General features: G+C 47.5%; 1 protein-coding gene and 1 long non-coding RNA gene across 2 annotated transcripts in view; both read right to left on the reverse strand.

Moving 5' to 3' along the window:
- Positions 1-14,015, reverse strand: part of DYSF (dysferlin) — a 211,933-nt gene that overhangs the window by 192,852 nt on the left and 5,066 nt on the right. Inside the window, exon 2 of the mRNA XM_023533853.1 lies at positions 767-822. Coding sequence (XP_023389621.1) covers positions 767-822 — 56 coding nt within the window. The remainder of the gene's footprint in view (positions 1-766; positions 823-14,015) is intronic.
- On the reverse strand, positions 7,015-10,261 carry LOC111743401. Its single transcript, XR_002781656.1, has 2 exons — positions 7,710-10,261; positions 7,015-7,403 (listed from the first exon to the last, which is right to left on the reverse strand). It is a non-coding gene; the product is annotated as an uncharacterized LOC111743401 (long non-coding RNA).

Here is a 14,015-nt window from a genome sequence, read left to right on the forward strand (position 1 = left end):
AGTAAATAAATAAATACATGAATGGCTGGGTGCCAGAGCTTCAGAAGTGACAGTGAGAGCTGAAGTCAGCAGAAGAGAGAAGGAAGCTAGGTTCCCATGGTCCCCAATTCAATTCCACCAATCACCAGGAAGGCAGGCCAGGAGCACAGCTGGGAAAATTGCCAGGTGAACCTGCAGGGTCTTTGAGGACCAAGATCAGTGTGCTCATCCCTGGTGGGCAGCATGAGTTAGTGCCACATTGGGGAGTTCCATTCAGAGGTCCTAGGACCCTCCTCAGAGCAAAGGCCTCCCCATACATCCCAACCCCATCCACACAGGGCATCCAGGGTTTCTCAAGGATCACCTAGGAGCCATATACAGGGATCTGGTTGGGGGAGCAGAGGCCAGCAGGAGCCAGAGGAAAACCTAGTTAATCAGGGAGAGCTGTGGGAAAGAGGTGGTCCGTGGGCAGGGAGAACCCCTAAACACCCTCTATCTGGCTGACCAGAGCTGGAAAAAAAAAGAGACAAAAGACATCTTACTCTTTCCCATGCCGCACCCACATCACAAGTGAGATACCTCTATTTACCTGGTTGGCCAGGCTACCAACCATCCTCCCAGGTTCCTAGCACCTGGAGAATTTAGCTGGCACACAGGACCACCAGCCCCTCCCCTCCTTGACAATACCACTGAGAAGGCTCCTTTCCTGCACAAGCCCCTTCACTCGTCCCCAGAGTCTGTGGCAGCAGAGAGTGAGGAAAGGAGGGAGGGTGACAAACTCACATACCTCATTCCACACGGGGTTCACACTGTTCTTGATGACTTTGGTTCTTTTCTTCACCCCTATGGGAGACACAAAGAGAAAGTGAGAGACTATCCCACCCCCTGCACCTCCCACCCAGGTAGGGTCAGCTTCTCAGCTCCACACTGTAGCTTACCTGCCAAAGGACACCCCAAGACAAAACCAGTGGATCCCCTGAGATCCCCGCCAATCGGCATGAATGCCCAACACCAACCACACAATTTCTCTCTCTCAGCTCTGGGATGAAGAAACAGTAGCCCCAACAGAAAGGTTTTTTGAAGTTAAATACCCAGGCCAACTCTTTTTAATAAGTTTGTTATTCATGACTTTCTGAATAAAGTTTTTTAATTATAAATTTTGATTCTAAGAATAAATGATCTTCATAGAAAACATTCCATTTTTCTTTTTAAAGACATCTACCTCCACACATTATATGATTCCATTTATATGAAATCATATAAATCATATAATTGTATACTTTTAAATAATTCCTAAATGGACTGTGAGCTTCAGAGGGCAGACACCATGCCTTACCATGTTAGTAACCTTAGTATATAATGAGGTACCTAGTAATTGGGTGCTAAATGAAAGGGACCTTGTTTTTCCCCCAAGTTATCTGTAAGTTCACTTCCTTACCAGAGGACAGACTCACTGTTCTCAGAGAACACCATAAACCTGCATTGACAGTATGGCTGTGTGTCAATGGACAAAGGGAATGAAAGGAGGCACAGTGGGGGTGCGGTGTCCTGGGAAGGGCCCCAGTTAAACCCTCAAAGTTGGTCCAGGTCTGCCTTGGCTGACCCACTCTGAATCTGCCTGTGGTGTGACTCCAGTAGGCGGGAGACATGTGGCTTTGGAGTCATTCAAATAACAGCCACTACTATGTAACCTTAAGTAGGGCTTATAACCTCTCTAGGCCTTAGCTCCCTCAGCAGTAAATTGATAATAGTAAGAGTGTCTATTTTATGAGGATTTAAAGGGACATGAGATACTATCTAAGTATCTACTTCCTCGCCCCTATCAACTTCCTATGATCTACAGGAGTAACGGAAAATTCCATCTGCAGCCTCTCTTAGTCGTCTACTTGGGGGCATTCCCTGGTGCTCCTGGTTAGTATTTATTGAGTTGTGTCTGTGTGCCAAGCCCTATGTAAAGTGTCTTAAACATTTTTCACTTCCTGCTTTCCCTGAAGGTGAGGAGAACAAAGGCCCTCAACGAGATTTCACTAAGTCCTGATTAGAAGAGCCAACTCTGGGACCCTCTGAATGACATTAAGGGAGAAGTCACTAATGGGCACTACAGCCCCAAAGAGGAACAAGAAGAAATAAAATATTAACCCAGCACAATCATATGACTTACAGACGCCAAGGAAAGGGAAGGCATGCTGCTAACTAGGAAACAGTTAAGAGAATAGTTCCTCATCATGGATTTAGGCCTGTCCTGTCCTTGGCAATTAATTTTGGCCTTGAGAGACGTGGCTTTATGTGTGTAATTTAACAGACTCAATAGTTAAAGACACAGGAATGCTCGCAGCTCATGCTGGGGTTGGGGGGAGGGGAGTGCACCCTCTCCCTAAATTGCTCTGCAGAATTGGGGCCCAGCAGACACCTGTGACATGGTGCCAAAGCCATGGGGTGTTCCTCCAGACTGAAAGACACAGTGGGAAGGAATGAACTTACCATGGAGGGCTGTTCTGTCCCTCATGGAAATTCTTCACTTGCTTCCCCAGGCCTACCCACCCAGCTCTACCCCACACTCCTAGACCAGACGGGGTCTAGGGTGGTGTTTTTCGAACTACTCATTGAGACCCATTAAAGGGCCATGACATCAACTGAGTGAGTTGACCAATATGTCTTTTTAATGACAGAACAGACTAGTGAAAAAAATATCAAAGTACACCTTTCATCAGAAAAGTACTATTACTTGAAATTTTTTATATTTTCACATGTATATTTATGTGTGTACTATGCCTTGATGTAAACTGTAAGTCTATTGTTTATAACGGTCCAAAAAGTTTGAAAATATTGCCTTAAAGGAGGATTGTCAGAGAACTGGAGAACAAAAAAATCACCATCTTGGCCCTTGAGGGCAGAGAGCCAAGACCTGTAGCAGGAATGATGAAGCACGCCGTCCTGGTCCCCCACTGGAGCCAACGCTGATAAAGACCATGGGCTGAATAAGCGGAAGTGAGGAGGGCCTCAGAGACAAGAGCAGAAAGAAGGTAAGAAGACAGTCCATCCTGCCCCAGCCAGTACTGGGGGCCACCTGGCTAAGCAGTCTCCACTGGCAGAAGCCCCACACATCTCCTGACATCTGAACATCAGGTGTGGTCATGGCCTCACATGAGGAGCCATATAATTACCCTTCTTCTTACCACCTGGTGAGGTTCCCCAGCAGTCTGGACCCCAGGCTCATCTTGTGGGGACAGATACCTCTCAGTGGCCCAGGATGTTTGATAGCCCCCCCAAGGCCTGGACACCCACAGGGGTTACAGTGTGGAAGCGAGCATCCTGACCTTTGGCAGAGCCAGCTGCCAATCTCCAGTGGCCAACATGACAGATACCCTCCCCCCAATTCAATTATAAGGTCACAGTACATTTGGCGAGCAGACAAAATGCTTGGTTTTGTAACACTGATGACGATAGGATCTTTTGAGCTGGCGGGATCATAGAGCAAGGTGTTCACTGTGGGTACACATCGGTCTGTAATGTGGGATGGTTTTATGCCTGTCAAAGGACAGTGTAAGGAAAGGCTGAGAGATACTGGTCCGTTTCCCATTACACATCTCTAGGGCATCAAGGCCCAAATGTCCACCAATAGATAAATGGATAAACAGAATGTGGGATATCCACATGGCGTAACATTATTCAGACTTAAAAAGAAAGGCAACTCCAACACACGCTACCACTTGGATAAACATTGAAAACATTATGCTAAATGAAATAAGCCAGACCCTCCTCTCAAAAATTATATGATTCCACTTATATGAGGTATCTAGAAAAGTCAAATTCATAGTGACAGAAAGAATAGAAGTTAACAAGGGCTAGGGGGAGAGAGGATGGGGAATTATTATTTATTGGGTATGGAGTTTCAGTTTAGGATAACAACAAAGTTCTGGAGATGGAGGGTGGTGAAGGCTGCACAACAATGTAAATGTGCTAAATGCCACTGACTTGTACACTTTATGATAAACTGGCAACTTTTATGTTATGTATATTTTACCACACACACACACACACACACACACACACACACACACACAAAACCTTTTTTAAGGCACCAAGAAGTGAAATAGCTCAACGCAAAGATTGAGTTTCTGGCCCTAGTATGTGAGGGACATTGACTTTCAAGGAAGAGAATGATGTCGACAAAGATGCACAGATACTTTCCATACTTGTCCTGTGCCTGGTACTATGCTGGGTGCAGGATTAATTAAAGAAGTTGTGGATGCAGCAGCCATTCTGCCCTCATATCCAAGTTGAGAAAGAAGCAATTCCTGCTTCCCGGAGCTGAAAAAGTAGGGGAGATGACCTGATAGCCCCAAGATCACCCCCAATAAACCAGCTTCCTGGTATTCACACCCTTGCACGGTGCCCCTCCACACTGACTCGTGCCAGCCCCGTGGCTCAAGGTAGGTCCAGCAACTTCCACTTTCATGCCTTTGGGAACCTTGAGTGGCCTTGTAAGAAGTCCAGCTACTCTGCTGGAGGGATTGTGCTAGAAGCCTCACGGAGGGAGACATGGAGAGAGAGACCCAGGAGTCCCCGCACCCCATCCGGAGGGTTGCAGGAGCAAAGACAGGGACAGTCACAGGCTATCATGAAAGTCCAGAATCTCAAAGAGATATTTACACACCCGTGTTCATAGCATTATTCACAGTAGCTAAAACGTGTTAGCAACCTAAGTGTCCATCAACAAATAAAGAGATAAGCAAAATGTGGGCTGTATATACAATGAATATTATTCAGCCTTAAAAAAGAAGGGAATTCTGACACATGCTACAACATAGATGGACCTTGAGGACATTATGCTAAGCGAAATAAGCCAGTTAGCAGAGGCTTGGGGAGGAGGGAATGGGAAGATATTATGTGGTGGGTATACAGTTTCAGTTGGAGAAGATGAAAGTTCTGGAGATGGATGGTGGTGATGGTAACACAACAGTATGAATGTGCTTAATACCAATGAATTATATATTTAAAAACGGTTAAGATGGCAAATTACTAAAAAGTCCACGTGGGAGATGTGAGAACACAGGCTATGGGGCTGGGGGTTCTTCTCTAGTGTCTGGGTGGGGAAGAGGGTAGGGGGAGGAGCAGAGGATGTTTCAGGTTCTGACAGGGGTGCATGGGTGGTTGGAGGTGCCATTCACCTAGAGAGGGATCAGAGAGGAGAGGAGATGGGGTGTTTTGGACCTCCAGAGAGAGACAGGCTGTTTCCGCCCAAGGTGACAGGACTGTCAGAAGCTGCATGGCACCTTGATGCAGCCTCTCACTTATTCCTCAAATGCTTATTGAGGACTTGCTCTGTCCTGGGCACTCCCGAGACACCTCATTAGAATACCCATCAGAGAAAGTGACAGAAATTCAGAGTATCAGCAGACAACCAAAAGCAGAGGCAACTGAAAGGATAGCCCTGGCTTCTGCTGAAGATTTACATCTTGGCGCAGATCCCCTCAACAAAAAAGGCAGGCAGATTCTGATCACTCTGATACTTGCCATGCCACCCGGGTCCTGACTCAAGCCGGAGCACCCCAAGAACTTGGCAGCTGTCGCCTCTGCTGCCCTACCCAGCAGAAGCCCTGTTTTTCTCACTCTCAAGATCTCCAACTTGACCTCTGTCTTTCTAAATCCTAACTAAGCAAAATCACACTCTCCAGGAAGTAAGGAGCCAGGAAGGGGTGGTGGTGGGTGCATACATTGGCTGTGGTGGAATGTACTCTGAGAGGAGTAATCTTTAAACTCAAAAGGCCAATGAGAACTGGGGAAGATATCTGAAACATCTATGACAAATTTTTAATTTTCTTAATATATAAAGAGCACTTACAACTAATTAAGAAAAATAAATATCCTGGCTCCCTCAAAATGGGCAAATTCAAAAGCAATTCAGTAAAAAAATAGAGACAAATAGGTAATAACTTTGAAATATCACAAATGCTATTTGAATTAAGAAATTGTTAAAGATTTGCTTTATAAAGCTTTTGCGTTAGCAGGACTGTAAGGAAACAAGCCTCCCTACTCTGCTGATGGAAGGGTAAAGTTGGTGCAGATTTTCAGGAGAGCAATTTGAGAAATGCAGAAAAGCCACAGCAAAACCACTTCCAGTATTTACCCAAAAGAAATAATTAAATATATGGGCAAAGATTTAGACACCAAGATATTTCTCACAATTACAGTGTAATTTAAGCATTGACTATAAATATAAAAAGTTTGATATAATCTAAATATTCATCAATATTCAGGAGTTGAATAACTGAATTATGGTGTATCCATATATTAAAATACTATGCAGACATTTAAAAAGATGTGTAGAAGAATATTTACTGACATAGAAAAATGACTCTGGATATTGCTGAGTGAAATGTAAACTGGTGAACCTTTTGAAAAACATTATCTGGAGTAGGATTACCTCTAGAAAGTTATGGGGTCTGGGGACTTCTGGTAGAGGGGTGGGACCAACAGGCTCTATTTCTTCACCTGGGTGGTATATATGGCTCTTCCCTTCACAATTTATTCAGTAAAGCAGGGTTTCTCAATCTTGACACTATTAACACTGAGGCTGGATATTTCTTTACTGTGGGTGTGATGAGGGCGGGGAGGGTGGCTGTCCTGTGCACTATAGGATATTTAACAGCAATCTTGGCCTCTACCCATTAGATGACAGTACACACACACACACACACACACACACACACACACGTGATGACACCACCAAGTGTCTCCAGACAATGCCAGATGTCCCCTAAGGAACAAAATCACCCCCAGTCGAGAATCTCTGCATCAAAGCATACATTTGTATTTCATATACTTTACTTGAGAATTAAGTTTCACAACTAAAATTGCTTTTCTTAAAAAGAGAAAAAAAGAATCCCGGAGGACATTTGTGAGATTGTTAACAAATTAATTCAAAGTGCCAGGATTTGGGGCCACTTATTACTTTTGCTTCAAGCCTTTCTGTATTGCATCCTTTTTTACATTGAGTATATATTATGTTCACAAAAAGAAAACAGAAGGCTATTTTCAATGCTTTAAAGACAGTTTTAATGTTTAAAAGCTAAATTCGGAGGAATTCAGTGCCCTGAAGCCCACCTTCCCAACATAGGTGAATCAAGTCTGCCCCTCACAAGTGTCTCCAGTCTTGATCTCCCAGGCTTCCCAGGAGATAAAAGAAAGAGGAAGAAGAGAAGGGGGAAGGGATCGGCTGAAGAGACATGGGAGGAATGAGGGAGAAAGAAGAGAGAGAGAGACTCAGTTTTCTGGCTGGGAAGCCAGGGGAAGCAGATAGAAATTCACCAATTGGAGACGCAAGAGAGCCAACCTTCAAGAAAATAAGATGTTTGGCCTCCAAAAGATCAGGGATCTGGTTTTGTTCTTCTTGGATGCATTCCCAGCACCTGGAACAGCACCTGGCATGTAGTAGAGGCTCAATAAATATGTGTTCGATGAACTAAGTGCATGAATGGAGGAACATAAATATTCACATTACAGGGTGGAAAATGGGCAGGACAGAAGAAAGGTACAGGTTACCAAATGCTATAGGAAATGAAGCTGCTCATTCACAAAGGTGATCAGTCAAAAATACCTACCACAGCCCAGGTACTCATGGTAGTTATAGTTAACTGATTAATTAATTAATACAAGAACAAAGGAATGGTAAGAATTTATTAATCGCTCTACCCTGAAGCCCTGAGACAAGGAAACCAAAAACGTACCCTCAGAATATGGTCTCCAGGAGCTCAGAGTCTATTTTGGGAGGCAGGTCCTGAAATTACATCCGAGGCTGGAATGCCCGGGGAACAGCTGCAAGAAAAGTAGGGCCAGCCAGGCCCACGCACTTGGGGCTGCATGTAGGAGCCAAGCACATAGTGCAGGCTGGCTTCTCTGCAAGCAGGACACAGTTCCATCAGTGCCATTAGGGGTTTGGGCTCAGGGGTTCTCAACCCTGCCTGGGCATCTGACACATTTGGAGATTGTTTAGAAACACCTATAGTTGGGTCCCTCCTTCAAAATTCAGCTCGAGAAAGAAGGGGACAGGGAGACTGGCAGTAGATTTTTTTAGAGCTCCCCATGTGATTCTGATGTGCAGCCAGGATTGAGTACCCCAGCGTGGATGATCCGTAAATTCTAGTCTGATTCTAACAGTCTCCCTCCCTAAGCGTCAGCTCAGCTCCAAACTCCAACATGAATACACTTTGGGGTGGGGGTGGGGATGTCACATTAATTCTACCTGTCATCACATCTCACATTAATTTCTCTCAATATGTGTTTCCAAAATTGAACCACGGTCTCCTGAGGATTCTCAGGTACTGCCCCAGACTGCATGACAGCTAGAGGCTGGACCAGAAAGGGCACAAACACTACTGAACATCTATTTGAACTCAACTTTGGGCATCGTGATAAATAGGATAGGCTGCTGCTCTCAAGGAATCATGGCATCGTAAGTATAGAACTGAGTACTGAGTATAGGCTGGTTGGGGTGAGTGCGCTAGCAGACCTAACAAGGTGCTGTGCATCCAAAGAGGATAGACTAATGAGAGCCAAGGGAATCCTGGGTGCCTTTCTGGAGAAGGTGACATTGCGGCGGGGCTCTGAAAGAGGAATAGACTTTGAACAGTTGGAAATGTTACATTCTATTATATTTCCGTTTTGCTCAGGGCTTGTCAGTGCATAAATGGCAAGGCATCTTAAAGGATGGGGAATGCAAAGATGGGGGGAGGACAGCAGCTGGACGCCTGCAGGGCAACAGTCCAGAGAGGCCTCGATGGATCACCTACCGAGTCATCTCCCTAACTCAAAGGCACTGCCCACTCCAAGCACTGGTAGTTCCCTGCCACCACCACTGACCTAGACACATCATTTAACTTTCCCAGGTTTCCATTTCCTTAGCTGGAGAATGGGGAGATTAGTAGCTACCAGACACTGTTACAGAATCGGAGAAAGAAAGCTGTGAACTGACCCAAAAGAATTCCAAAGCATCCACAAGACCTAGGCTGATATAGTCCCCTGGGCTCAGGGTCCTTAAGGAACATCTTTTCCAGCAGGTGGTGACCTCACGATTTCTGTACAGGAATGGCTTAGGTAGAGTTTGATGGACAGGGGAGAGCTAGGGACCTTGTCCTGAAGTCGCATTTTATCATAGGCACCCAGGAATGTCACTTATTAATGAAAATAGCAAAATTTTCAACTCACACTTCTCAAAAGAGAAATAAAATGTAAATCATCCCATAACAAAAGCTAAAGCTGCACATAGTTCTCACTTTGCCAAATTGTGTCTTTCATCTATGGTTATAAGTATTTGGGGGAGCAGATGAAGATCATGGGTTAGAGCTAAAGATTCCTCCTGGTGCCTCCACAGTTTTCAAGCCTCGGGAAAACATCAGTCACTTGTTCCTCTACATTTGACCATCCATTGTGATACACATACTTTTTAATTCTGCAAAACCACAGGACATGCTTCCTGGCAAGAGGAAAACTCTCCCTTCTCTCCTTATTTATCTTCTTTGCAGAACTGGGGTCCTGACTCACACCATTGTTCCTTCTCTTAATTTTGACAAATCCTTCCTCTTCCCTTTCCCCTTCTGAGACACCTCCTCCATGGAAATGACAGCCATAGAGTAAGGGGATAAGGTGTCTGGTGAGAGGGAGATTGTGAGTCCTTTGTTGCCCTAAACGCAGAGACAGACCCTCTGTTGTCTAAACACCACATATAGGCACTTAGGCTCTTTGAATTTGAAAAAAAACATCCTTGACAGGCCCAAAATTCCTAGTATCAAGGCCATATCCGGCCTATTCTGTTCCTTTTCCTCCCAAATGAGACCCGGCGATTCAATATGACCAGTGTTCAATAAAGATGAGCGAACGAATGAATAAATGAATGAAATAAAGACCTTCCAAAGCACACTCACTACACGCCCAGTTTTCAAGTGATCCAGATTCCTCGCTGCATTCCGCACCCATCTTCTCACCCACACTTATCCCCACCGCCCAGCAAGGGCTCGGACTTTATTCCCTCTGGGTATCAGGCTTAGAAAAATGGTAACTGTTGACAAATTACGGCACATTCAGCTTTCCAAAATTTCGGAGCACTATGGCATTTATTGTGCTCTGCTTCATCCTCCTCGCCCTCTGCTGAAGACAAGGCTGAGATTTCTGTCCCTGCTGACAGAGGAAGAAAAATGTGGCTTGGACTAGGGTTAGTGCTAGAGCTGGGGCCGCAGACCCGGCGGCGCGCGCAGAAAACTGAGGGGCGCGGGCGCGGTGGCCACCAGGCTCTCACCTCGGAAAGTTAAGCTGGCGACCGGGTCGCTGCGCCGGTCCTTCTTCACATTGGGCAGGTTGCTGGCCCTCACCAGCAGGCAGCACAGCATGGTTCGGGGGTCCTGGGTGCTCAGAGGCGGGATGGGAGCGAGAGCAGGAACGCGAGGAAAAGCACGGAGCCCAGACACCCAACGAGCTCAGCTACAGCCGCGCCAAAGAAGAGTTGCCGCCTCCACGGAGAAGTCCCAACGCCTGGGAGAGGCTTCAGGCAGGACACGGGGCACTAGCTGGGCGGACCCTCCCCACGACGGGCTGGGCGGGGCAGGGGTCAGACGCGGGCCTGTGGGAGCGCTGGTCTCCCTTGCGCCGGTCCGCGCCCGCGACCGGAATGACAGCGCGGCTGACGCGACGCGCAAAGCACCGCCAGGCGGCAGGGACAGGGCGCCCGCCGGCCCTTCCCGCGGGAGCCCCCAGCGAGGTCCTGCCTGCCGAGTGCTCGCTGCGCTCCTCCCCTCTGCGCCCAGCGAGGCCCGCACGCGAGGGCGCTTGGCGAATGCGGCCGAAGGAGGAATGAGCGAAGGCGGGAGGAGGGTGAGACCCAGCTTCAGAGACAAAAATGTGTCCGCGAGGAACTGCAAGTCCGGGCGAACGCTGAAAGAGACGTGTACGGAGCGACGCAGCACGCCCTGCGCCCCTAGTCCATCGCTTTCGCGCCACCCGCCCGGCCCCGCCAGTCTAAGTCCCTCGCTCGCAGCCCAGGCCGCCGGTCCGCGGTGCTGGGAGCCCCGCGCCTAGCCAGACTCCGAGGCTTGAGCGCTCGCGAATCCGTCTCTGCGCCTTCCCCAGAGCAGTCTGGAGTCGCCCGTCTCCAGAGGCAGAGGGCCGTATCCAGATTATATTGCAATCCTGGAGCACAGGGGTTCACCCATGGTCATTTGGTCCCTGGCAACATCCCCCATAGCAACCTCTAGGCTCCCTCGCCCCCACTGTGGGGGGAAATTGATTATAGCGTGAGCCTTGAGCAGCGACAGCTCTTAGCAAACTTGCCCGTGTTATGTCTAGTACTTTTCCAGCTGATGAACTTCTTGACCACAGGAGCCTGACTTCTCACCTCTATACCCCTATGCTCCATACCTGACACCTGACAGGTCCCTCTACCCACCTGCCAAGAACTCACTGACTTCCTCAACTCCACCTAAATTCAGTGGCTAGTTATCATCACTATGCTGAGCAAAATTGCAACGCCCTTTCCTCCTCTCCTATTTTGAGGATCCAGCATTTTCATGTGGCAAAACTGTAACTTGGTGAAATCTACCTCCGTCTAGTCCACCCCTGCACCCTAACCACAAAAAGTGTTGAAAAAGAACACAGCTAACCTGTCCTGTGTTCCCTGATATTAATAACCCCTGACTCAGGCTGCCCCCACTGCTGCCCAGCAATCATACTATAGATCCAGACTCCAGTCTCAGAAGCTCTCTCCTAGATGACTACTTCATACTTTTCTCTCCCCAAACTTACAACACCCCATCGCATCCTCATTCTGTTTGCTTCTTATTTTCCGAGTAGAGAACTTTCTCCTCAGGCTCCCAGTCTCCTGGCCCCTATTTCAGCCTCTGAGCCCAAATCCTTTGCCTTCCCTCCTATTATTATGAACAAATCATCCTTACTCCTAAGACCATCTGGCACCAGGGCACTAGATCCTGGCCCCTCACACCCACTCAGTGACAAGTCCGAGACTGTCCTCTCCCCAACCTTAAAAGCTGTTCCTTCTCAAACTGGCTTGGGCTCTCTTTCTCCTCACTCTACCACTCTCCCTGGGCAACCCCACCCATAAGGTGGACACCTCTGGTCCATTAGCCACACTGGAGCCAGGCGATCTTGAAACAAATATGATCAGGTCACTCTCCCGATGAAAACCCCTCAAAGACCTCCCCTGCTCTTGGAATAAAGCCCAGATTCCCTATTCCCTATCTTCACTCACAAGGATAGACTACTCAGACCCTCATTCTCTGAGTTCCAGCTTCAGTGGCTTCTCAATCTCTGGAACATGTCGCGCTACCTTCCCTCCCTCCCAAGCCTCCCAGCTCTGCCACCCTCTCTGCCTGCAACTTCCTCTTTTTCCCTCCCTCCCTCTTTCTCTCCCTTAAATTTTTAGTATAGTTGGCATACAATATTATAGTAGTTTCAGATGTACAACATAGTGATTCAACATTTATATACCTTAACGATGTGATCACCATGATAAATATAGTAACCATCTGTCACCAGGCAACCTCCCCTCTCCCCCATTCGTCATCCTTCAGGCCCCAGCTTAAACATTATTTTCCCAGGAAGCCATCTCTGACCTCCTAGTCTAGGTTGGGTCCCCCTGGCAAACAACCACGTAGTAGCACTTTTCCTTCTTAGCACTGGCACAATTTTAAGGAATAACTATTAGTGTGATTGCTTATTCAATGTCTAGCTAGACTGGAGTCAGTCAGTGAGGGGACAGACCAAGGGGACAGACCGTCTCAGTCAGCCAGACATTCCAGCCTGCCTGGTATTGATGTAGTGGACATTGTACTTGGCTCCCCGGTGTCACTTCTACCCCCAAGATAACGCTAAGCCAGTGTTTCTCAAAGAGGATGGTACTGCCCCCTAGGGGGAGTTTTTGGGTATGATGATTTGGGATGTTTTTTAATTGTCACTATGATCCCAGGCTTTGCTCCTTTTTTCCACCACACCACACCCTGCCCCCTACTCCGACTCTAATCAGTCAGTCAGCACAGGAAATCTGCAGGGAGCACATCTAACATTTCCAGAGGAATATTCCAAGGGACTTTTACAAACACTTGGCTCCAAGGAACAGGGACTCTGCACACCTATTCTGTAAACCAGAAATGCAGCCACTGGTGACCTGGTTCCTAGATGCTTCCTGAAGCCTCTTTCTCATCCCAACCTCCAACTTCCCTAACTGTTGTTTACTGCCCAGGATTCCTTCTGGGGTCTAGTTCTCCAGGGGACTTCCTCCCAAGGGAGCACGTATCAAGGATGCAGCTCTCATAGAGCGTGGCTGAGACCTCCACCTGTCCTTCCCTTGTATGTTCTCCCCTTCTTCCATAAAAATTTCCCATGGAGTTTTACCTAGACACATGGCCACCCAAATAGAAAGACTACATTTCCCAGCCTCCATCGCAGCTTGATGTGGCCATGAAACCAAGTGATGACCAACATGATGTGAGCAGAAGGAATGTAGGTAACTGCCTGCTTATGCCCTTAAAGGGGAGGAGCATGCCTGCTCTTGCTACAGTATAGATTGTGGTAGTGAGCCGTCACCAACTATGCTGTCAAAGGGACCCCTGGGGACAGCAGAGTAACAAGACAGCAGGACCTGAGACCCCTGGACATCCCTCTGGGTTAGAATTCACCAGCCAGGACTGCCTACACATCACCTATTATGTGAGTGAGAGAGACCACCATTAATTACTGCTTGCTAACAAACAGCCAGGTCTGTATCCCACCCAAAGCCACAGGTAAGGGCAGCTCCCCAGCACCCTGGAATGCTCCAGCCCCACGGTGAAGGTGATAGAGCAGGCTTAGGAGCCACTGTTGTGTAGCAAGGGGGTGAGGAGACCTGTCGTGAAGCCGACTTGCATAGCAAGCCCAGTTTTTACTTAAGATGTCATATTAGTTTCCATAATGTTTCAGGGATAGAGGTAAGGGAGAAGGAACTAACACTCTCCCCCATCGCCCCAACACCCTATCGATGTAGCCATTGATAG

Source organism: Pteropus vampyrus, unplaced genomic scaffold (genome assembly GCF_000151845.1).
Source record: "Pteropus vampyrus isolate Shadow unplaced genomic scaffold, Pvam_2.0 Scaffold113, whole genome shotgun sequence".
NCBI lineage: Eukaryota > Metazoa > Chordata > Mammalia > Chiroptera > Pteropodidae > Pteropus > Pteropus vampyrus.